Below are 23,555 nucleotides of genomic sequence, written 5' to 3'. Positions count from 1 at the left end.
AAGGACGGGTGCCACGCCTACGCAAGCACAGGTTATAGGTACTAGAATAAAAGACTTTCATTGTTTTAGATAGCTATTTCGCTACTTTTGTGACATCCATTTCATTCCATCATGGCGGCATAATACCTTACTCCCATAAGAGAACACCCACCAAAGCCTTGCGGCTGGGTATCTATTAACTTTTCCGTTCCATTACCAAAGCGAAAACGCCATTCCATTTCTTCGCCAGATTTTAATTTTCTTTCAGATGGCACCAAGAGCCGGATCGACAAGAGGGTCCTGGACTGCAGAATCGCGTGCCAGCAAGAGTATGTTGGTCTCGTCTTCAGGCCAGTCGTCGTGAGGAGTACCGTAGTCTATAGATGCAGCGAATAGCTCATCCTCAGATATGATCCCAGGCCAGGATGGCGTGTTGGGAAAGCTGCTGTCAAAATAGAACTGGGCCGGGTCGAGATAATCCTCAGACAAGACCAGAGAGGGGTCTGGGTTTGGTGGGTGATATAAGTCCACATGTGTATCTCTGTCATGGTAGCGGACGAAGGCTTGGTGACAGTGAGGGCACGAGATAGTCCGTTCTGCTTGGGCGGCGGCACCAGAGAGTTCGTCGATGAGGTTGACTTCTTGAGATGGTTCTGGTTTGGAGAGCTTGGGACGCTCTTCGCCGAGGTGCCTGGAGCTGTAGCGGATATGATCTTCCAATCGACCCTTCGTGCTGAACTTGTCACCGCATCCTTGGTCATTTGTCCAGCCATGAAGGCCAGAACCACTGAGATCGACCTCACCACATACGAACCGGATCTTTTCGTGAGCTGTGCGGATATGCGCATTCAAATTCGACTTCTTGGTGAACTTTTTGTGGCATTCGTCGAAAGGACAAGGGATGTTCTTGCGATCCTCTACGGATTGACCAGAGTGATGCATTTCGACATGTTTTTCAAGATCCCATCGGGAGGCTGGCTTAAAGTCGCAGAAGATGCAATTTTGGTGTTCTTGGCGGACATGTGCTTGAAGTAGCACTTCTGTGGTGAATCCAACACGCTGTTCCGTGCCGCCGGGCATTTTTTGCAAACCACATTCTCCGCACCAGAACTTTGCGTCGCCGTGTTCTCTCTCACGATGTCGCTTCAAGGCCGCCTTTGAATCAAAGGCATGTGGACAACCCTGCTCAGGACATTGAAGTGCAGGTAAACCTTGGTGGTCCTTGCGGACATGCTTGCTCAATGTCTCCTTCTTTCGGAAGCTCTGTCCACAGTCTTTACAGCGAAACCTCTCCTCGCCTTCATGAACAGCTTGATGACGTTTCAGACGAGTGCCCGTAACGAAGCTCTTGCCGCACCCCTCCTTCGTACAAACATGTTTTCGCTCCAGAGTATGCACAGCTTTGATGTGTTGTTTCAGATGTTTATCCTCGATGTAATCTTTATCGCAACCATCATAAGCACACTTGAAAGGACGGGAATTGGTGTGGGAGTTCAGATGATCTCGTAGTCTCGCAGGTCGATTGAACGTTTTCGGGCAACCGGGCCATGTGCAAGCGAGGGTTTTCAAATCTGAAGGAAACTTGGGCCGTGGAGTCGTAGCAGCTGTGTTGATTGTTTGGGGCGAGTCGGGACCCGGAGCTGAACATGGAGTATGAGCACTAGTCAAATCGTCCTCCACATCATCAACATCTAAATTCATATTAGCCATTATTGCAAGTACAGAATTGCTGGATATTTTCCTACATAGGCCACCTGGGCCACCATAATTGGCTCTTTTAGCTGGCGGCACTTCAGGCGCTGCCTCGGCAGCATCTCTTTTACTCATGATGCTATCATGCCGAGGGCGGCTTGAATTGTCAATGTCGAACTGAGCTTGCAAGTGGCAGAATTAAGTTCATTTTAAGGCGGTGACCTTGATTTTTTTGGTGGGGGCAGACGATTTATCGACAGGGATCAGGCAGGCGCGACCCACCTTACAGCTTCCGCGCCGAGTCTTTGTTTGAAGGCGCGCCGGCTAAATATCGGTCAAACCAGGTTTTACTTTGTTCTTCTCTAGAACTTTTTTACGAGGTTCGATCTAACCATTCATTACAAACGCAACTCGCGATCGCAACACCCTCGGTCTACCACATACTTTCTATCGATATCATAAATCATGTCTGACTTTGGCGATGATGATGTGGCCGGCGCTGGAGGGTAAGTTTCTTGGCGTTCCTGCTGAGGCGCACGCGATTCTAACTACCAGGCAGCGACGACATGTACGAGGATGAGGAGATCAACGATTATTACGACCCCGAGCCTGCTGGTGAGGATGATGACAACCAGCAAGGCGTCCAGGATGACAACATTGTTCCCTCTGGAGACCCCTCAGCTATCGCGAACGCGGCGAAGGGCGGTGATAGGATCCTGAAAGACAAGAAGATCCCCGAGAACGAGCGAACCACAACCCCTTATATGACCAAGTATGAGAGGGCGCGTATCCTCGGCACGCGCGCTCTGCAGATCAGGTTCGCAATATCTTGATGGATTGGAGCGATATAAGAAGACTAACTAGTTGCAGCATGAATGCGCCTGTCCTTGTTGATCTTGAGGGTGAGACAGATCCCCTACAGATTGCGATCAAGGAGATGCGAGAAAAGAAGATCCCCTTGATCGTGCGGCGCTACATGCCTGATGGCTAGTAAGTGATGTTTATGTTCGCCGTGATAGAATGGCCTTGCTAACGCGTCTGGTAAAGCTACGAGGACTGGACCTGCGAGGAACTACTGCAGTAAGCGAAATAAGGACAAGCACGAAACGAAACAAACCGATTGCCCGCGGGGTGCATATACCCATGCGACCTTGTTTAGATCACAATCGAGCCAGAACGTCGTGCGTTCCCTCTAGCTTGGCATGTCGAGTAGTGTATCAGGAGGTTAATTAATGTTGTATAAGCGCGGCGTTTGAGATTCATTTACACAGGAACTAGAAAAAAGAAGGAAATCATATTGCTTCTATGTTTCGTTGCACGAGTGTGTTGATTGGCTCTAGCGAAGCCGTTGACGAAGACGGAAGAGACCCCTTACAGAACTGGCTCGTCGACGGACGTTGTCGCGTCACATACAGCACAGAGTGGGAGTGCTCGGTCGAAGTACGAGTGGAAATGACGGGCGAAGACGGGTTGTTTGGGGTGTCATGGTCTAGACAGGCTCGGCCAAATTGTGTTTCACTGAAACAACGGCGCGAGACATGACGGCATATTCTGTTCCTGGACAACAAAATGCGCAACCTCATCTACGTCACAAGGTTTGATAGTCGGCCAGTATCCAAGCAAGGGAGCAATCCCTCATACGATAATTCCAATGTGCTGGACAAGGTGTTTTGTCAATCCCCAAAGTAAGGATACAGGCCTTCAGCGTCTGCAGCTTGTCACATTGAGAAACGTCCTTAGTTACTCTGTACCTCAGATTGAATTGTCCAACCATGGGTCTAGAATTCTTTGTCCTCCCTCCAACCTCGCACCACCTCAATCCGGAAACGGGTCAGGCCTAGAGGCAGAGCCGTGACAGCCGTAGCTTTGTGGATCATACAAATAAACTTTGGAGTGACCTTTCTCAACTTGGCGTCTCTTGCTTATTTCATTCGAGAAAACTGCATTGGAAGGGTGGTGCGAACAATAAGTATGACTAAATGATCACCATCCACAACGCTGTGAGCCGATCAGTTGGCGGCATGACGTCGGCGGAGATTTCTTGACCCTGCGTAATTAATCAAGCGATGATTGAAGGTTGCGTCTAATTTAGTCACACGAGTCCGACGTAGTTAGGAGAAAGATGATTTTGGTGAAGTCATATGTAGTGGAAGTTTGTTATAAGTTCGATTGGTCGCACGTCAAGAGGAGGAGGTTGGTACAACTGCAGCGACAAGCAAATAGAAACGATCGACTAATACTCACCAATTGCCAATATATATAAACCGTCCAAGTCCAGCCTCTTTCAAACATCTTTCTGACTCAAATCATCTCACTATCTTTGTCTCATTCAAACAGTCATTGCTTTCAGTGTCTGGATATCGAACATCAACACAAATATACAACCGCAGCCATGAAGTTCTCTATCGCCATCACAACACTTGCTTCAGCCATGAGCATATCTGCCTCTCCTCTATCATTTCTACGTAAAAGAGAGTTTGGAGGTGTAAGTCTCACTTTCGTTTTCCTTCATCCATGTCTCATCCCACGTCTTGACTCATACTGACACTTGATGATCCAGGTCTTACTATGTACAGGTGCCAACTCAACAGGCACTTGCTCCTATGAGGTGTACGAGCTCGACAAATGCCATCAACTTAAAGCACCTTTCTATCAAAACACAACCACTTTTTCTCCAGATGGCGAAGAGTTTTACTGCTACCCGCGTACGACCAATTGCACCGACAGCTGTAGGAGTCCCACAGGATGTACCTTTGGCTCGGTAGATTACAACTACGAAAACAAGAACAATTTAACTGCCATCAAGTGGAACACCCTCATCAGCAGCTTTGACTGTACACGCAGATAGAGGCATATGTTTTCGATTGGTTGATAACGATAAACATTGAGGTTATGGATATAATTAATTGGGTACGGAGTAGTGGGCACAGATGCCGGACGGAGTTTCTGAACTTGGCAGCGATAGCTTTTTTAGCATTTAGATTCAGTCCTCTGGAGACATGAAGCGATATAATGAAATTGATACCTTTTGATGAACTGCCTCCAGGGACACGGTTAGCTCTGATTGCTTTCTGAATGAGACAAATATCAATGCCGTGTTGCATCAGAGAACTACCGCTGCTTATATCTGTGACAACAAAAGACCTAATAAAAGCCGTATCTTGCCTCCGACCGGTGACACGGAGGAGGTTCCGGACTCCGGAGCGGGGAATCAATTCAAATCGGGGAGATAATTCGGCATTCGTCATGTTTTGATAATCCCAGTATTGATGATGATAGTGGGGTAAAGGTTACCCCAGATCACGTCTTGACTGGAAGCTTCCCCTCCTTGGACAGAGAGCTTGACTATTTCATAATAAACTAACTGCCTGACGACTTTTACTCTTGTTTCATTTCCTCTTTTCTCATTCTTGGAACTAACATCAACTTGATACCCCCAATTGACCTTGTATAGCATCACTGTCTCATCTCATCTTGCATCAAAAGCTCGCTCATCATGGCCTTCACTACAAATGCCACCATCAACAGCTTCGGTGGACGCTTCCTCAAGCTGTCTCACAAGTCCGCCGTCACTGGAACTCCCATGAACGCAACCCTTTACCTCCCCGGCTCCGCCTCATCTTCCAAGCCCGCGCCTCTCCTCGTCTATCTCTCCGGCCTCACATGCACTCCCGACAACGTCACAGAGAAGGGCTTCCTCCACGCCCACGCCTCCAAGCTTGGTCTCGCTCTTCTCTACCCAGACACTTCTCCTCGCGAGACCGACCTGCCCGGTGAGCACGACTCTTACGACTTCGGCAGCGGTGCTGGTTTCTACATCGATGCCAAGAAGGACCCTTACAGCCAGCACTACAAGATGGAGACATACATCACCAAAGAGCTGCCTGACCTCATCTTCCAGGAGTTCAAGGAGGTTGACTCATCGCGCGTCTCCATCTCTGGACACTCAATGGGTGGCCACGGTGCTTTGACTCTGTTCCTCAAGAACCCTGGCAAGTACAAGAGTGTCAGTGCTTGGGCTCCTATCTCCAACCCTTCTCAGTGCCCCTGGGGTGAGAAGGCCTTCAAGGGTTACCTTGGCGAGGATAAGGAGGAGTGGAAGAAGCACGATGCTACTGAGCTCATCAAGAGCTGGAAGGGCAACTTCCCTGCTCTCATCGATGTGGTGAGTTTGAGTCACTGTAATCCAAATTCATAATGAGAAGAGTATTAACAAAACTAGGGCACTGGTGACAACTTTTACAAGCAGAACCAGCTTCTCCCCGAGAATCTCGAGAAGGCTGTGAAGGATGCTGGCATTGACGGCATGACCCTCCGATACCAGGACGTGAGTCTCACTTTCTTGTCCTTAATCAACTCAACACTGACATATCTATAGGGTTACGATCACTCTTACTTCTTCATCTCTACCTTTGGCGAGGACCACGTCAAGCACGCCGCCAAGGCCCTCGGTCTCTTGTGACTACCACGCAGTGCGCTGTAAAATAGATGAAAAGCCAACAATTCTTTGACAAAATTCGGTTGGGTTTTTACGGCGCCATCTTGGGGAATACAAAGCAGTATGTTCTGCTCACTAGAAGCAAAGGCTTTTGGTTTATGGCCATAATACATGGCTCTGGTTGTTGGTAGCTAAGAATGGGTCGTGACTTTTCCGATCAAGGGACACAAAAAGCAAATTAAATGATAATATTCTATTCCAATTCACTCATACGTAACCATCGACAAATGTGAACCATGATTGTCGTTCCCTGCCCATATATTTGAACGAAACGCCGCCTAGATGAATCTTGAAAGATATCTAATGCAAACCCATGTCATAACCCCTATAGCATTAATGACCCGTCAACATTTCTCCAGCCCAAATATCAACTCCGTAACGATCAGCTAGCTACCACTCGCTCCATCTCTGGGCTTATGCCCTCCCTTTCTAGCTTTGCTTGCATCTCTGCATCCACTTCTCGCCGGAGCCGCATATATGCTAGCTTTTCAAACCGACTGAGACTCCTCCACCAGTGCTGGCCAGCTTCGTGGTCGGCAATTCGTTCTAATAGATCTGCTGTTCTCAGACGGACTTCGCGGTCTTTGTGAAATAAGCCGAGACCGAGATAGAAGAGCCCTGCGTGAGATTCAGGGGCGACGCTGAGGAGTAAGCAAATCTCATCATATGTATGCACGTGTTTAGAAACTGTGAGATAAATATCTCTGCTCTGCGCAGGTGTCAAGCGCTGCATTCGTAGACGGTCATGAAGATGGGCAAGGTCAAGACCCTTCAGAGGTCTGATGGTATAGATCTGTGCCAAGTCCTGAAAAGAGTCAGTTTCGAGTTACATCCTGCCGAACATGGCGTTCTTACCTGGATGAAGCTGTAGTAGCTTCGAGTGTTGCGCCATCCTTCGATTCTTGTCACATTACCAGCCAACTCCTTATTTTTGGCTGTATCATCTGGCCAAACGTATCCATGCCCGTTGGCACCTTGCGGCATTAAGTCCTGGTCTTCGCCTCCAATGTACAGGGCACTAGCTCCGTACACGCTTTCCTCAAACTTGGCCGCGATCTGTGTGAATTTCCCAACCCAATCTCTCCATTTGGCCCGAATCACACGTTCGCCGTGTCTTGCTGCAATGCTCCTCAGAACATCAGCCATAAAAGCATTGTCGCCCGTCAAGTCTTGGCTTGTGTTTGTCGTACCACTTGCTATGGTTGCAAAGGCTGCATTCTGCTGCTGGAAATACAACAGACCTTCTGTCACAGGCGCAGGGTCGATCTTTGCGCTGATCTTGACCCTTCCACTCGGCAGATCGCACAAGACGTCCCACCATTCGGGGTGGAGTTCGAACGTTGGGTTTGTTACACCAGCGATAAAACCGGGCACGTTGAGCAAATCATCGACTTTTGTCAGATCGGTGTAAGGGAAGGCATGTCGTGTAAACCCGCGTAGGATGCCGCCCGAGGCCAGCGCACACGCGGCTAACACAGCTTCAGCGACGTCGCCTGAAGGCATGTTATATCCCATAAAGATGATCCTCTTTTGTGTCAGCAGCGCATTTGCCAACACTATAATGGGATGTGTGTTTGCTCCATTGGTGGTAAGATGCGGATGTAGTGGGAACGGTTGCGGTGATTTCTGATGAGTGTCTGAGAAGTTCTGGATGAGTTTAATGAGTGAAAAGTCACCAACGGTTTCCGGCATGACAGCAACAGGAACTTTGATAGGGATCGGTATTCCCTTGTACATGACCTTGCTCTCAAACTCATGTGTATCGCGGGGAACAGAGTAAACCGACTGGCCACCCTCAACGTGGGCCTTTGTGCCAGCCCTCGATATACCAGTCATTCTTGTCGGACTCTTTGTCGCATCCAACGAAGCATCTGCCGCCTCCTCGCGCTGGTCTTCGGCTATCCGCATCTGAATCATTTGTTCGAATTTCTCCACGAAGAGATCCCTGTTGTCGCTTGCTTGTAATAAATGACGTTCCAGAAGACTGAGTCTAGGCATGAGGGACAAATCCATGGCGTTGACTGAGTCGTATAGCATGGCCAATGTCTCTGGAACAGGCGCTTTGAAGTATTCCTCCAAGGCCAACAATAGTAACGGCTAGGTACGGTTAGCTGATGCACGCGGGCACAGGAGTTTTGTGCAAAGGCTACTTGCCTTGTATATATGCAAGAAGGGATGCCTCGTGCAGATAGCCATGGCCTTGACAATGGCTCCTCGCTTGACCGATTTGTCATGTTTTGTGTTGACTAGATTCAGCACATAAATTAAAGGAGGACCCTCGCCGCCCTCAGGTTCGCTGTCGCTCGATTCGTCGTCGCCTTCTTCTTCATCGTCGTCCCACTCCTCTTCTGGTATGTCCTCGTCATTTTCTCCCTCCTCCTCGTTGATTACACCAGCCGCCTTGTCACGTCTTTTCATGCGCCTCTTTTTCCGACTTTCTTTATTCTTGCGCTCTTTATCCTCGTCCTCTTCGCTTGTGTCCTTGTGGAGAAAGAATATTGTCCAATCCTGGTTACGGGCATGGGCTTGATCTGGCAACATGAGTTCAGCCAACATGTTCTCGTCTCCCGTGATCGCAACTGGATACTGGTGTTCCATGACGGGGCCCCGATCAATATCGAAGGATGCGACAAGGATGTATTCGACATGGTTTTCGGTGGAGCTTCGAGGGTACTGAGAGCGCAGCTTTCTGGAAGGTCGAGCATGAGGGTTGGTTCGTCGAGGGGCTGAAAGAGAAGAATGTTGAGAGGATATTCCTGTCGACGGCGTCTTTGATCGGGAATTAGGGTCGGACATGCGATCGGCTTCGGGACCAGGAGGGGGCAGAGGCGACCTCGAAGGAGGTGGTGAGGCCTGTGACATTTGCGATTCTGGGCGCGAGGAGTGAAATGAGGCCAAGGAGGTTCGTCGATTGTTAGGCAATGAAGCATTGGAGAAATTGCTGGCGCTGTGCTTGTGGCCGTGACTGTTTGCGGTGCTGTTGGTCACCTTTGAAAAGAATGGCAGCGTTGCCTGGAACGAAGAAGCCATGATGGAGATGGAGCTGGAGGCGGAGACGAGACAGGGCCGAAGACGGAATCAGACCGGGGTTCTGAGACACGAAACACGACACCCTCGTAGGTTCCGGATTGGGGTGATGTGATTATTCTTTGCGTCTCGACTCGGGACGTCCGACAGAGAGTGTACGGTACCTTAATGGTTGAAGGATACGGTGTACTCTGTACTATGTATGTACTGTAATGCAATGCGCAGTAGGATCGACGCTTGTTTGTTCCACTTTGAGCGTCACCTAAATCTCCTCAATTAATGCAGTGAATGGTGACAGTTTTGTTAGTATAGACAGTGATATGTACCACTGCTACTTGTTTGCTTGCTTGGTATCGGAAATGCAACAGAAACAGATTTAAAGACAGTCTTGTAGCTGAGACATGGCCCGCCAAGGAAGCATGTGGGTAGGGAGGCTTGACTTGGCTTGCGGGGACAAGACGATAAAGGTAGGACAGAATGGACCTAAACAAACGGCGAGCAGTATGTGATTAATTGGACATAGTGATCTGTAAAAACACAAGCAGTCAAGGTAGTTGGTTGGGTCTTATAGAGGGTTAATAAGTGATCATTTGCAGTTCTATATCCACAAAGTCGGGTCCAGCCTTGTTTCCCCCCTCATTCTCATTTAATAGATTAGCTTAACCCCTGAAAACAATTCTTGAGCTGTTGCAAGATCGGTTTAATCTACTGGTCTACCTGAACCTATTTTATTAATTGAAAGTTATAAACCCTTAATAGTTGAAACTGACTGGACGTCTTGAAAGCTGTAAAGTATCGTCAAAAAGACCGTCAACCACTCAAACTTGTCCCCACCTAGAAAAAGGGTCGCCCTCTCCCCTGCATCCCCTGAAATCGTAGCTTTCAACTTGTGGTAGGCTCAGGTTAGAGTACCCATGCTCCTCTTAGCGCCATGCGAGTGCCATGCTGCCATCCATCGCATCGTCTTGGCTTTTCAACTGTGGCTGTCTTACTAACTGCGCCATCTGCGGCGTTCAATGTTCAATGCATCTCCCTGGGAACCAATTCCGTGTTTACTTTGGCGAACCTCGTTAAAGTGCATTACAACCTCAATGCTTCCCCAAATGACGACAACGGCTATCCATAACCAACCCACCAATCCATAGCCTATCTTACACTGTATTCGTTTGTATTTACCAACGATTAACCTCGGATTATCGCTTTTTCTTCTTCGTCTCTCCTAAACCTGTTTATTTTCCATCTCCGCTCGTCAAACACGGACGGCCCCACGTACAAGACAATGGTACTCGTTCCATGACGAACAATCCCTGACAAGTGACGCCCGGCCCAGCTAACGCTTTCGTTTTCAGTCTGTACCGGCTACATACAAGCCTTCGCCTCTTGGCTATGGCTCGTCTCCTACTCGCAGCTCTCCATTTCGTCGAGCCGAATCTCCTGCTTCACCGTCTCCCCTCCGAAATACCACAGTCACACCGACTGGTTCCCCTACAAAGGCCGGACCCTTTGGCTCTACTTCGCGCTTCGCTAGAGCTACCACTCCCACAAGCACACAACCCAGCTGGACAGCAAAGCCCAAGACTCCTGTGAAAGACGAAATGGCTTCCCCATCACCTCCGCGACTGTCAGCACCTCGAACACCGGTATCAAAGTCACTCGGCAGTGGTAACGCGCTGTCGCAATTGGCAGCAACACAAGTGCGAACACTACGAGATGCCTTTCAGATCATGGACCGAGACTGTGATGGTGTTGTGAACCGAGAAGACGTTACAGATATGCTTAACCAGCTAGGTAAGCTACGCGACCAGAAGATAGACATCGCGACAGCGGCTAACATAAGACAATAGGTTTACCGTCCACGCCAGCTGATGTCTGCCTGTTTTTTCCTACATCGGCGCCTCAAACCATCAGTCTAGCAATGTTTCTCAACTCGCTTGCCGACGCACTAGCAGCTCTATCTGATAGCGCCGACTTGCTCTCCGCCTTTTCGGCTTTCGATAACGACGACAGCGGTCAGGTGGATGTAGTTGAGCTGCGCAACGCGCTTTTGCAGACTGCGCCCGAACCTGGTGAGAAGGCTCTGAGTGCCAACGAGATTGATAAGATCATGAACGGGTTTACTGGTCGTCGAGCCTTTAACCGCAATATGAACGCTCATCTGGGTGCCAAGAGAGGCGAGGTGTTCAAGTACCAAGAGTTTGTCGGTTCCATCATGGGATCTAACAATGGTTCGGACAACCCTGATGAGAACGAAAACTAAAATACTTTGTGATTATGGGTTGCTTCTGTAGTATCTCAGAAGCCTTTGGATAGGAGGTATGGAGTATAGGCCTGCTGGCATCGACAGGGCGTCACGGCCGGAGCATAATTCTCGCGGGACGACGAGTCTGCAATGACTGAAAACAGTCTTGTCTTGCTTTTTATTTTATTTGATGTGAAACCATGGCGGGTTTGCTATGGAAAGGATACTAGGTTTTGGTTATTGTTCATCGATTGGGTAGAACTTGGGAACAACATGGGTCATCGGATGAGAACACGATTAATTGTCAAAACGTATGGCCATTATATGGTGTGTTTATACAACGATACCAACATTGTTTAGTTAGAGACGACAATTCTGTACAGAACATCACTTCCATAGGTGTTGTTTAAAACCACTGTGATACGATACATATTACGGAAGTGAATAGGACTTGATTACGTTGGTACTTACGATACCGATGATTCTATGGTGACCACGACTGCATTCGTCTTTCCTCTTAATAGCCTGGCACTGTCTCGCTCGTGACGGTAATGGATGTATTCACTGGTAGGATATACCATACAAATGCTGCGGCTGAGTGACTATCGCTTGTTCCAGTTATAGTCCCTCTGATTCGGATACGCCATGGGCCAGACAATATTGGGTGTCAACTAAAGCATACGCTGGTTTCACCCCCGTATGCACAACCTAAAGACGTTCCGGTGTAATACAACAGGTATTATTGATGCACGTGGTATTCTCGATAGCCGTCTCAACGATAAAAAAGCTATGACACAACTCTAAATTCTGATAGTAATAACTGCATATACAAGAGCCATTCAAAGCAGTTCCATACAAGCCATATGCTGGTTGGTAGTGGTATAGCATCTGTATAATGAATGAGTTGGGTTATGATGCTGGCTTGAGCTGATAGGTGTAGGAAAATAATCCGGGGAGCCGCGGGCTGTAATGATTTGCAGCCAAGCGAAACACAAGCCCCTTGAGGATCCCAGCTTTTCTTACCAGACAACGAGCAGGAGGAAAGACATGACATGGATTCAACCCGCCACCCGAAGTCGGCGGCGGTTGAGCCGTTGATTTTAGACACGACAAGGAAAGCCTTGTGAGGGCGCCTAACGAGTAGTCAGGCCAACCTGTAGGAATCGAGGATGGCTGGTGAGAATACATTATTCCAGGGTCCCAAAGACGGCCCCACTGAACCTTCTAGAAACATGGCGTCTGGATATGCGCAAAGCCTCGATATTAGATTAGTTTAGTCTATGCGGGCCGTATCCGTATGATGGTGAGGTACGGGCTACGGGCACTAAAGTTGACGCGGGGTTACAGAGGGATTGTATGTAATTTATCTGAGTTGACAGGTTTCTTTTTATGAGTCTGTCGTGCCTTGGCATATGATGGGTACATATTGAATGTGTATCGCCATTACGGCTATGTTGCAAATACAAAGAATACAATCTTTATTAGTCCCCATAGGTTGATCTCGAGTTCAGTATGAATACACTACCGTAGACTCATATCCCAATCTCCAACCTATCGTCAACTAGGCATTTTAGTCGGCTTAACGCCTCAGGACAACTCACTGCATATGCAGACTAAAGTGACAAGAACTACGTTTCTCTCCATCGGTAAACTTGACTGTCATTGCACATGGTCCTTGCTTAATTGGTTCTGGCATAACTCCATACCCGAGGGCCCATAGTGGGGGGTTTCTGAAGCAGCTGAAGCGAGAGGTGACAGTACCAATGCCTGGGGAACGAGATACAAGATACTCGCACAGCAGGCAATCATACTGTGTGTTTCCCAAGTTTCGGGGTCTCCTATTTAGACGTAATTCAATGTAGGATTGATGTGACCTTGTCAAGTCTATGATTTATTGTTCTGCCCGCTAAACCCTGAGGAACCGATAATCAAATAAACCTCAACGCTTAGACCAAAACCATGTGCCAACGGTAGGCTTCCGCCGTGAGCCGACCCAGTAACTAGGGATACCTGCAGAACCCAGCCTTCTCGCTTTCAAAGGATGTATTTTGCAGTGATCCGACAGGCTGATAGGAGTCGGAAGTTAGAGAGACGGATTACTAGTATAGGAAATAATCAGTCAGTTTGACCATTGTTTTCGCGCCTAGTTTTTTAGTCTGCCTCTTTTCCCATGTCTAGTTGGGAGAAAATGGATTCAAAGAAAAGCCATGTATGTGCCTGGGCCTGGCCTGGCTTGGCCTGAGCTGGCTGGCTGATAAATCGGCTGGGCTGAGCTTTGTCGTCCCTCTGGGCTTGTCACTCGTCACTGTCATAGTCATAATCATGGCCATAGCCCGGTTCGTCTCATTAACGTCAGTCAGTGAGTGTAGTTGTTGACTCAACAAGGGTCGTCATTTTCTCCTTCATCATCTCACCACTTCCTTCCCTGCCCCCCGACTTTGCTTTCTTAATCCTCGTTTTACTCTTGAATCACTTCTGGACTTTTGATAATTTTTTCATCACTTGAATCTTTGTAATACTTCGATTCTACCTTTGTCTTAGTACCGGCCTTTCTGCCTCTCAATCAGTACCCATCCGCTATCTTCCACGGCTTTCTTTCTAGTACAAGTACTTGTACTTGTACTTACTCCCCCTTTTAGGCTCAGAGCCGCACGACCTGTTTCTGTCCCCCAGAGGAGCCACTCGAGAGGGACACGGCCCCGAAAAAAAAATCGGTTTTTTTCTTAACGCCCGTTTAGGGCATCGACTCGGGCAGTAAAGTATCCAGCATAAGCTCGTTACGGGGATTCTTGGGGATTCTTTCGTAGGTCTCGACTACTAAAGTTATTCTGGCATCGGAACGGAACTTTCTTTGGCCCAATTTCAAATGAAGAACTTCTTTGGTACCGGCAAGAAGCCAACTTCCTCTCCCTCCTCCTCCACTCCTCCCCCTTCCTCTTCAAGGAAATCCGCCACTTTCGAGGAGCGCGACCGCGAGCACGACTCGTCTGAACAACCTCCGCCATACTCTTCCGAGCCTTCTTCGCCCGCCCGCGAGAAGTCGCCTACAAAGTCTTCAAGGAGATCATCTCGGCCCCCATCCACAGCCGAATCAACAAAGACCTCTCGTTCTTCTAGACTGTCGAGACATTCCACCGATCCCAGTCACTCCCACTCTCATTCTTCCTCTCGTCGATCCAAGTACGAGCCTGAGACGCATCCTCTTAACCTCCCACCCGAAGAACGCAAGCGACTCTCCGCTCTTGCCACAGCCATGAACGGTAACTCTATGGATGTTGATAGCGAACCTGTTAGTGGCGCTCGCTCAACCACTCCTCCCAACCCAAAAGCCAATGCACAGGCCAACTTTTCCGTTCCCATTCCCAACGGAACAAGTCATGATGACGGCGCCCCTCCACCACCTCCTCACAAGTCCAACCCTGGAAGCCCAACGATCACACCTGAGGAGGATGCCGAGTCTTACAAGAATGCGGGCAACCGCTTTTTCAAGGAGAAGAATTACTATAAAGCCATCGAGCAGTACAGTAAAGGTATGGGTCGCCACCTCATGAGAATGTCTCAATAATCTTTTCCGCCTGGTGTAATTTATCTCCAAATGCTGACATCAAACCGCAGCTGTCGACTTGTTCCCTTTCTCCGCTACTTATCTAGGTAACCGAGCTGCGGCTTATATGTCTAATGGCCAATATGAGCACGCTCTTGAGGATTGCTCCAGGGCTGCCGACTCTGATCCCCAGAATGCCAAGGTCCTTCTGCGACTAGCCCGTATTTATACTGGTCTGGGCCGACCAGAGGAGGCTCTGACAACCTTTAGCCGCATTGATCCCCCACCTTCCGCCAAGGATATGGTCCCAGCCAAGGAAATGTTACACCACATCCAGTCCGCCCGTGACATTCTTCAGCAGGGTAACGGATCTGGCATGTCCATGGTGCTCCATGCCCTTGACCTGGCTGAGCGCGGCCTTGGTCACCGTGTTAGTAAGCCCCGTAAGTGGCAGCTTATGCGCGGAGAGGCATATCTATTGATGGGACGTGAGAACTCTTTAGGAGAGGCGCAAAACATTGCCATGAACCTCCTCCGAAACAACAACCAGGATCCTGAGGCTCTTGTCCTCCGCGGACGTGTACTATACGGCCAAGGCGAGAACGACAAGGCGATCCAATGCTTCCGCATGGCCATTAACTGTGACCCTGATTTTCGTGATGCTGTCAAGTGGCTGAGGATCGTTCAGAGACTTGACCGCATGAAGGAGGAGGGTAACGCCGACTTCAAGGCCGGACGTCTTCAGCCTGCTATTGAGAAGTACACCAATGCTTTGGACATTGACCCTTCCAACAAGAGCATGAACTCCAAGCTGCTGCAAAACCGGGCGCAGTGCAAGATTAAGCTCAAGCAGTACGATGATGCTATTGCCGACTGTGAGCGCGCTATCAGTCTTGACCCTGGTTACACAAAGGCTCGCAAGACCAAGGCCAATGCTTTGGGTGGTGCCGAGAGATGGGACGATGCAGTCAAAGAATGGAAGGCGATCCAAGAGCTCGAGCCAGAGGACCGCAACATCGCCAAGGAAATTCGCAGGGCGGAACTTGAGTTGAAGAAGGCCCAGCGAAAGGATTACTACAAGATTGTGGGTGTCGAGAAGCATGCCACAGAGAACGAGATCAAGAAGGCATACCGCAAGATGGCTGTCAAGCTTCACCCCGACAAGAACCCTGGCGACTCCCAGGCTGAGGAGAAGTTCAAGGACTTGCAGGAGGCTTACGAGACCTTGAGTGACCCTCAGTAAGAGACCCCCAAACGCATTAGACTGGAGTAAGTTACTAACCTCATTTTTAGGAAGCGTGCTGCCTACGATAACGGTGATGACCTTATGGACCCTAACGACATGTTCGGTGGCGGCGGCATGGGTGGAGGTATGGGAGGCATTGACCCTGAGATCCTCTTCAGCATGATGGGCCAGCAGGGCTTCGGCGGTGGAGGCGGCGGCTTCCGATCTGCTGGAGGCTTCCCTGGTGGTGGCGGCGGTGCCCACTTTAACTTTGGTGGTGATCCCAGACAACAGCGTGGAGGATACCCTGGTGGTTTCAACTTCTCATGACCATATGGCGCTGATGATGACGATGACGACGTTGAGAGTGAGAGTGAGGACGAAGGCTCGTATTACTATGACGAGGGTGAAGAAGATGACGACGAGTACGCAGCACCCTTTGGTGACGAGGGTTCCTACCCGCAACCCACCAGAGGAAGCAAATTCCGAGACCAGAAACAGAGCCGAGAAACTCACGACCGGTTGGTCGATACTATACGGCGCTATGGTACTTTCTTCATGGCGGCAGCTGTCTTGCTTCCATGGCAAGTGGTGGTCCTCGTTCTGGCGCTGGCTGGATCCGCATACATATGTACAAAACATATCCCGGTCTTGGGTAGGAAGAAGGCCTCAACGTTGTAGAACGCACCGATGGCACTATAAAGGGCTTTGCATATACTACACACCACACCATTGTCGCGGCGTTTATTTCAGGCATAGACATCATGATTAAGCAGGACAATGCGAAAGGATAATGGATTACATATTATTGCTAAGGTCCAAGGGACCTAGGATACGACTACAAACTCTTTTAGACTGATTCCTTTCAATCGTTTGATCAATATCAATGATGGCAAATAACTAGTTGTATCTCGTCGTTACACATCGATACCCAATTACCAATGTTGATACCGATTACATCTATATGCTTCCATTACCTACATGTCTTACCAGTACAGAAGCCGTGTCTTGGTCCAAAGTGAAGCTTAAAATCACAAAACATACTGCGCCATTGTACGCTGCGTAGATATTAAAGATAATGCATTCAATTGCGCAGCATTACACGCGCTTAGGGTATCATAAACCTGCGACCCAAAAATAACTATCACGTAAAGAAATATTGCAATCATGTATCGTCCCCAGCATCCCCCCTCCTCCCTCAAGCAGCCGTCGATGATGCATGGTTATTAGAAGTAGAACCGTTCTGCTGCGACTGCGACTGCTCACCATTCCTCCTACCAGGTGGTACACCTCCTGTTGCCTCCACGACCTGAGCCACATCGTCGCGCAGCTCAGGCATAGCAGTAGTCATGTTCTCAGCAAGAATATCGCGGAAGGATCCAAAGGCGTTGAGTTTACCGCGCATGAGCTGGTTGCCGCGACGTACGAGCTCGACGAATTCTCGCGTGTAAATGTCAGGGTTACGGCCGTGCTCGACGTACTCGAGGAGTTCTGGTGGGACGGAGGGGAGGTTGTTTGGTGGTGAAGCTGAGGCGTGAAGGGTGCGGAGGGACTCGGAGAGGGTTTTACTGAGGATTTGTTAGTTGCTTTGGGCTAAGAGGAGAATTGGTAAGGTGAGCGTACATTTCGTTGATAAGGACTTCTCTGCTTGAACGGCCTGCGGAATCATAGGTTGAGACTTGGACCATTATTTGATAGAGATCCTGAATGATATCCTTGAGCTGTTCTTTGGGTATGTTAGAGGGTTCTGATAATTAGTCTTGGAACGACTTACGCTCAAGGGCATTGTGGTCTACGCGATCAACGGGCGCCATCTTGTTGTCGTGAGTATTGGTAAAGATGGTTCAGTTGGCGGGTGTTTAGATGCGATCCATGCTTTGTCTAAGTCAAGCTTCATGGGTTGGATTTAGCGGACTAATGCTACTCCGGTCGGGAAGTGGGTGGTAGTGGTGGGGTATCTTATCAATCGAGCTTCTTACAACATGATATTCTACAGTTCCAAACTGGAAAGACAAAAGGCTGCTCGAAAAAGCTTGGAAAGTTGGCCGAGTTTACATGATCAACGAAACTTGGTACGACACATCATGGGAGTTTGTCATTAAGCTACACTGTTGGGCACAAAAGAAAGTAGAAAGAACATTGGCTGTTACTTGACAGTGTTATCCTGCGTGACTTACACAAGCTTAGAACGAACAGTAGGTAAGTAGGATAACAAACTATCGAACCTTGTATGAATAATAGTGCTGGCACTGGGCATCTGCTTCTAGGAACTTGCGATCAGACTCAAAAAGATAGATCCAAAGCCATTTCTGGGAGATATCCAACGGTGGCCAAGTAAACTAAACAAAGTTCGAGAACAAGCCAGGAAACTTGAAAGGGTCTTCTGATTGCTTTCACATGATTTTTCTATTGACACTAGAGAGAGCCATTAATAGACGATGCAAAAGCCTTCACGCCTCCGACCAGCCACCTCGTTATAACGAGCTACCAAAGCTTGTTAATGAATCTAAGGCTATCTAAGTCTAAGCGCAGCCTTGTCCAGCCTCTCTTTGTCGAGAGGTAGTTGTCATTGCTATTCACAGCCAAGTATCACATGTTGAAACAGGAAAGGTATACCAACAACGCATCGTCAGATTAACTACCTACTAGTCCATCGTAGATCCTTCCAAATCCTTCCAATCCTGCAACCCAAACCATGTAATAAGTATATACATTAAGAACAAGAAATAAAATACCAAACACCCTTCAACATCATTAAGTACTAACCCATACAAGAACCATCCTCCCATTTCTACCAATAGTCATGTTTCGCCATGCCTGAAATGAGTGTGTAATGCGATACCAATGCCCGCGATGAATTAAATAAAGTGTCCTTTCCCCAGGGACACGACCTGCTTTTTACAAATTTGAAGGATGTAAAGAAGAAAAATAACAGAAGAAGGCCCATCCGGCAGTGTTGTTGGCGTTGTGTCTAAACAGTTGGCGTTGCTTAGAGGAGAGCGACGGCGCCAAGGATACCAGCCATGAAGGCGAAGACGGGAGCCTTGTTGGAGGCGACAGCAGCGCCGTTAACAATGGGCTCGGGCTGGGCAGTGGGAGTGGCGGGGACGGTGACCTCGGGCTGAGTGACGACCTCAGTCTCGGGAATCTCGACAGTGGTAGGCTCAGGAGCGACGGTCTGGTAGACAGTGCCGCCACCGACGGTCTGGACAATCTTGGAGTACTGTGTGATAACAACGCCCTTGCCCATGGTCTTGACGATGGTCTCGTAGACAGGGATAGTGGTGACAACCTCTTCGACAATAAGAGAGGTGGAGGTGTAGACGTTGGTAATAACCTCACCCTCAACGGTCTTGGTGACGGTAACGGGGCACAGTGATGTCTTGGTGTGGTAGACAACGTCTGTCTCGTGCTTGGTCACATCAGGAAGCTCAACCTTGTCGTAGACAGTGCTGTGGACCTTGACGACCTCGTAGTCGGTAGAGGTGTAGACATTGGTGATAACCTCGCCCTCAATTGTCTTTGTGACAGTGACGGGGTAGACGTGAGTCTTGGTCTTGTAGACAATGTCGGTCTCATACTTAGTGACATCAGGAAGCTCAACCTTGTCGTAGACAGTGCTGTGGACCTTGACAACCTCGTAGTCAGTAGAGGTGTAGACATTGGTGATAACCTCGCCCTCAATTGTCTTTGTGACAGTGACGGGGTAGACGTGAGTCTTGGTCTTGTAGACAATGTCGGTCTCATACTTAGTGACATCTGGCTGCTTAACATGCTCGTAGTCGGTGGACTTGACGACCTCCTCAATCACGCTGGTGGTGGTGTAAGTCTCAGTGACAACCTCGCCGGCGATAGTCTTGGTAAGAGTGACAGGGCAGACGGTGGTGCGAGTAGTGTATACAACATCAGTCTCGTGCTTGGTGACATCGGGCTGCTTGACGTGCTCGTAGTCGGTGGACTTGACAACCTCCTCAATCACGCTGGTGGTGGTGTAAGTCTCAGTGACAACCTCACCAGCGATAGTCTTGGTAAGAGTGACAGGGCAGACGGTGGTGCGAGTAGTGTATACAACATCAGTCTCGTGCTTGGTGACATCGGGCTGCTTGACGTGCTCGTAGTCGGTGGACTTGACAACCTCCTCAATCACGCTGGTGGTGGTGTAAGTCTCAGTGACAACCTCGCCGGCGATAGTCTTGGTGACGGTAACAGGGCAGACAGTAGTTCGGGTCTTATAGACGACATCTGTCTCGTGCTTTGTCACGTCGGGTTGCTTGACGTGCTCGTAGTCGGTGGTCTTGACAACATCGTAGATGTAGCTGGTGGTCGTGTAAACCTCAGTGATGACCTCTCCCTCAATGGTCTTGGTGACGGTCACGGGGCACAGTGATGTTCGGGTGACATATTCAACATCGGTGTAGTGCTTGTAAACATCAGGCTCCTTGACAGTGACATCAACAGTCTTGGCCTCAACAACTGTGACTGTAGAGGTTGTGAGCTTGGTCTCGTAGTAGGTGCTTTTCTCAAGTTAGCGTCCTGAAAATGCCTTAGTCGACTCAAAACTTACTATCCCTTCTCGTGGTGGGTATAAGTGACGGGGCAGACGGTTGTAGTCGTGTAAGTGACTTCGACCTGAGTCACCTCGTGCTTGTAGCCATTGTCATGCTTGTCGCCATAGTCGTCAGAGCCGTAGTCTCCAGATCCGTAATCTCCAGATCCGTAGTCGCCCTCGGGAGCCTCGTACTCTCCGCCGCTGTAGTCGGGGCTCTCATACTCGTCTCCTCGTCGGACGTTGCTAGCCAGGGCCGAGGTGGCCAAGACCAAAAGAGTAGCACTGAACTTCATGATGAAATTTGCGGGGGAAAAAAGGTTTCGTGATATCAACGAAGGTGTTTTGAACGAATGCAAGCTGGAAGCAAGCGATAGTGGTGGTTGAGCGAAGGTGTGAAGTAACCTGAACGAGTTGGCTACTTGAGTGAATACAAAACCAATTGGAGCTGATTGGAAGGTGAGAGAGGCTGAGTAGAGAGATGATGAGATGAAGATGAAAACGAGAGAGGGTTGCAGCCTTATATCTGCAAGTTCATGAACCGATCCAGCCTCACATGAGGGAGGTTGGCAAAGTTGGCCTTGACAACTTCCAAACCTTGGAGCAAGATCGTCCAACTGGCTTCGCTTCCCAACCCCACCCTAGGTTGTGCATTAGACTGGTTCTTACTTTGAGGAGACGATAATCACCAAGATGGAGGGGCGTGAACATTGGCAAGATGTGATACGGACATCGTGAGTCCAACCATACAGATGGCAAAGGATGTGGCTGGAGCTCACTGAAGCAACCGATATGCACGAGGGATGCATATCGAGACGAATAGGTACCTAGCAATCGACTGAGCAAGTGAGCCTCAGTCGACGCTGTGCCAGGACGTGATGCCAGCATCATGCACGGAGGTCAGCGAGAGTCTGCTAGCCAACGGCCGGCCAAGACAATTGGAGCTCCTTTGTGTAAGGTTTTTGGAGCTCGCCCTAGCTAGGGAAACCCGCAACAGTAGGGCCAAGATATCGGCCTCCCTCCAAACCCAACAAAAGATCCTGCCCTTCTAAGAGGGCAAGGCTATTAGGTTCTCAGGTTGTGTAAGGCCAGCCCTTGCTGACCCATTTGACTGGACATTCACTTAATCAGTTGATCACTGGATCAGCCTGCATTCAGTCTGGGGAACCCGGTAAGACGGGAGACGGCATGAGCAGTCAGAAGTTGGCTTTGGATACGAGGAAACATGCAATCTCTTTGCGCAGAAGGCAGCAAAGAGCGGAAACTGTGCCCGCATCTCAACAGAACCACACAGCCATCGGTAACCTGCTACGGCAGGAACAACAAGCTGGTCGACATGAACAACAAACCCGTAAACACAGGAGGCGGAAACATTTCAACTTGGGCTTGATGACAGCATCAGCCAGCTTTGACGACTCAGTCGACTTCTTCTGCCAATATGCACCTAGTCAAAGTATACCGTGACCGAGGCTGAAGTATACCCACATTATGGTATGAGTGGTTTTGCTGTTGACGCAAAACGCAGGCCCGGTCACCCCGCTGGAGCTTGAGATGCAGCAACATCAGCATTGCAGGTGCTTAGTGTCCGAGCAGCCAACAAACTCTCGGGCCTCTTGGAGCTATGTCAAGCTGACGGCGTGAAAGTCCAGGAACCCAGTAGCGCTACGTGGATCGAGAGACTTGACGCCATCCCAGCCCAGGCATGACACAACAAAGACGCAGAAACCTGCTTGTCGTGGTGTTGTAGCAGTACAGAGAAAATAAGGTGGTTGTGTTTAGCATTGTAACCGTAGAGATAAACGCGAGGTTAGGTGCCATACAGTAAGCCTCTTACAGAGGCTTTTCGCTTAACTCACGAGAGACGCTTTGCTTGAGATGGCTAGAGGATCGTCTCTCCGTATATCGCCAATCGACGATTCGTTCGTGATGGACAACGCCAATAGGCCAGTAATGGTATAGTTTCGGGGCAGTGGGGTACCCCGCAAGAGCCAATACCATGTGTTCTAGGGTTTGTTATTGTCAAAGATTCTCTGCTACTGTATGCTTGTTTGCAAACCATGGTTTTGTTCATCATGGCACGGTCGCCTAGACTTGGCAGCCGGATCAATGGGCCGAGTAGAGAGGTGGGCGGGATATGGCTGGGCTCTAGCCACTGTACCGATATGGAAATTGACGGACACCACCGGGCATAAACTTTAAGCATGATGTCCATCAATAACCGCCTTGATATAAGCCATGCATAGTTGCTCTGGTGTATGGCGATCGAGGCTTCCGGAGGCCGGAGCTCAAGTTTGAAAAACAAATTCATGGCTGGTGTTTCTTGAAGAAATATACCGTATTGCCATTTTGGAAGTACTGTAGAACAAACTGGAGGTGTTCTCGCTTTGGCCGATCTCCGCGGCCATGTGGCTCACGAAACCCAGAAGTCGGCAAGGTCATCGGATGCGGGCGTCTTTGCGAGGGAGCACGGCATATTCGTCGATTAGACTGGAACCGACTACGGTACGAGAGAGCTGCGGGTCGGAACCGATCCAAGTCTGACGAGAAACAAGTATCTACCTTCTGATAACACAATATGTATGCACTCAGAGCTGCAGCCACCACGTCTTGTGGTTGTGAAAGCCTGTTTTGGCTGGTCGGTACGTGCGTACATGCACCAGGGTAGAACTGAAAGCTCATCGGCACTGAACTGGTAAGTCAGAAAGTAGAGGGATAGCAAGGCCAGGGAGTTGAAAACAGTGATTCTACCCTGGAGAGTGTCGAGTCAAACAACGGAGGATGATAATCGCTGCATCCCTAACCAGC

General features: G+C 49.2%; 9 protein-coding genes across 9 annotated transcripts; 5 read left to right on the top strand and 4 right to left on the bottom strand.

Annotated features, from left to right (window-relative positions):
* Positions 1–54: 54 nt before the first annotated feature.
* On the bottom strand, positions 55–1,863 carry EDB82DRAFT_503499 (uncharacterized protein). Its single transcript, XM_025726545.2, has 2 exons — positions 1,725–1,863; positions 55–1,670 (listed from the first exon to the last, which is right to left on the bottom strand). The coding sequence occupies exons 1-2, from the start codon at positions 1,804–1,806 to the stop codon at positions 244–246; spliced, it is 1,509 nt and encodes a 502-aa protein (XP_025581101.1). The 5' UTR covers positions 1,807–1,863; the 3' UTR covers positions 55–243.
* Positions 1,864–2,136: 273 nt separating this feature from the next.
* Positions 2,137–2,755, top strand: EDB82DRAFT_526193 (RNA polymerase, subunit omega/K/RPB6; the record flags this gene model as incomplete). The annotated part of the gene is made up of 4 exons (XM_025726543.1): positions 2,137–2,177; positions 2,231–2,488; positions 2,542–2,661; positions 2,719–2,755. 4 exons carry the CDS (start codon positions 2,137–2,139, stop codon positions 2,753–2,755), a joined length of 456 nt encoding a protein of 151 aa, XP_025581100.1.
* Positions 2,756–4,063: 1,308 nt separating this feature from the next.
* On the top strand, positions 4,064–4,519 carry EDB82DRAFT_526192 (uncharacterized protein; the record flags this gene model as incomplete). Its single annotated transcript, XM_025726542.1, has 2 exons — positions 4,064–4,156; positions 4,232–4,519. 2 exons carry the CDS (start codon positions 4,064–4,066, stop codon positions 4,517–4,519), a joined length of 381 nt encoding a protein of 126 aa, XP_025581099.1.
* A 648-nt stretch (positions 4,520–5,167) lies between these two features.
* On the top strand, positions 5,168–6,434 carry EDB82DRAFT_557609 (Alpha/Beta hydrolase protein; the record flags this gene model as incomplete). The annotated part of the gene is made up of 3 exons (XM_025726541.2): positions 5,168–5,836; positions 5,894–5,998; positions 6,050–6,434. The coding sequence occupies 3 exons, from the start codon at positions 5,168–5,170 to the stop codon at positions 6,131–6,133; spliced, it is 858 nt and encodes a 285-aa protein (XP_025581098.1). The 3' UTR covers positions 6,134–6,434.
* EDB82DRAFT_503487 (docking domain of Afi1 for Arf3 in vesicle trafficking-domain-containing protein) lies at positions 6,376–9,667 on the bottom strand. The gene is made up of 3 exons (XM_065608707.1): positions 8,324–9,667; positions 7,025–8,266; positions 6,376–6,974 (listed from the first exon to the last, which is right to left on the bottom strand). Exons 1-3 carry the CDS (start codon positions 9,197–9,199, stop codon positions 6,552–6,554), a joined length of 2,541 nt encoding a protein of 846 aa, XP_065463783.1. The 5' UTR covers positions 9,200–9,667; the 3' UTR covers positions 6,376–6,551.
* A 553-nt stretch (positions 9,668–10,220) lies between these two features.
* Positions 10,221–11,901, top strand: EDB82DRAFT_503484 (uncharacterized protein). The gene is made up of 3 exons (XM_025726539.2): positions 10,221–10,478; positions 10,546–10,984; positions 11,041–11,901. Exons 1-3 carry the CDS (start codon positions 10,476–10,478, stop codon positions 11,451–11,453), a joined length of 855 nt encoding a protein of 284 aa, XP_025581096.1. The 5' UTR covers positions 10,221–10,475; the 3' UTR covers positions 11,454–11,901.
* Positions 11,902–14,056: 2,155 nt separating this feature from the next.
* On the top strand, positions 14,057–16,647 carry EDB82DRAFT_208540 (uncharacterized protein). Its single transcript, XM_025726538.2, has 3 exons — positions 14,057–14,965; positions 15,051–16,218; positions 16,273–16,647. The coding sequence occupies exons 1-3, from the start codon at positions 14,302–14,304 to the stop codon at positions 16,532–16,534; spliced, it is 2,094 nt and encodes a 697-aa protein (XP_025581095.1). The 5' UTR covers positions 14,057–14,301; the 3' UTR covers positions 16,535–16,647.
* Positions 16,648–17,189: 542 nt separating this feature from the next.
* EDB82DRAFT_208513 (transcription factor subunit Med10 of mediator complex-domain-containing protein) lies at positions 17,190–18,077 on the bottom strand. Its single transcript, XM_025726537.2, has 3 exons — positions 17,979–18,077; positions 17,828–17,930; positions 17,190–17,772 (listed from the first exon to the last, which is right to left on the bottom strand). Exons 1-3 carry the CDS (start codon positions 18,016–18,018, stop codon positions 17,403–17,405), a joined length of 513 nt encoding a protein of 170 aa, XP_025581094.1. The 5' UTR covers positions 18,019–18,077; the 3' UTR covers positions 17,190–17,402.
* Positions 18,078–19,193: 1,116 nt separating this feature from the next.
* On the bottom strand, positions 19,194–21,046 carry EDB82DRAFT_476842 (uncharacterized protein; the record flags this gene model as incomplete). The annotated part of the gene is made up of 2 exons (XM_025726536.2): positions 19,194–20,718; positions 20,769–21,046. 2 exons carry the CDS (start codon positions 21,044–21,046, stop codon positions 19,194–19,196), a joined length of 1,803 nt encoding a protein of 600 aa, XP_025581093.2.
* Between the last annotated feature and the right edge of the window lie 2,509 nt (positions 21,047–23,555).

This window comes from Fusarium venenatum, assembly GCF_020744135.1.
Source record: "Fusarium venenatum strain MPI-CAGE-CH-0201 chromosome Unknown EDB82scaffold_3, whole genome shotgun sequence".
Classification (NCBI taxonomy): domain Eukaryota; kingdom Fungi; phylum Ascomycota; class Sordariomycetes; order Hypocreales; family Nectriaceae; genus Fusarium; species Fusarium venenatum.
This window is presented reverse-complemented; position numbering and strand designations above follow the sequence as displayed.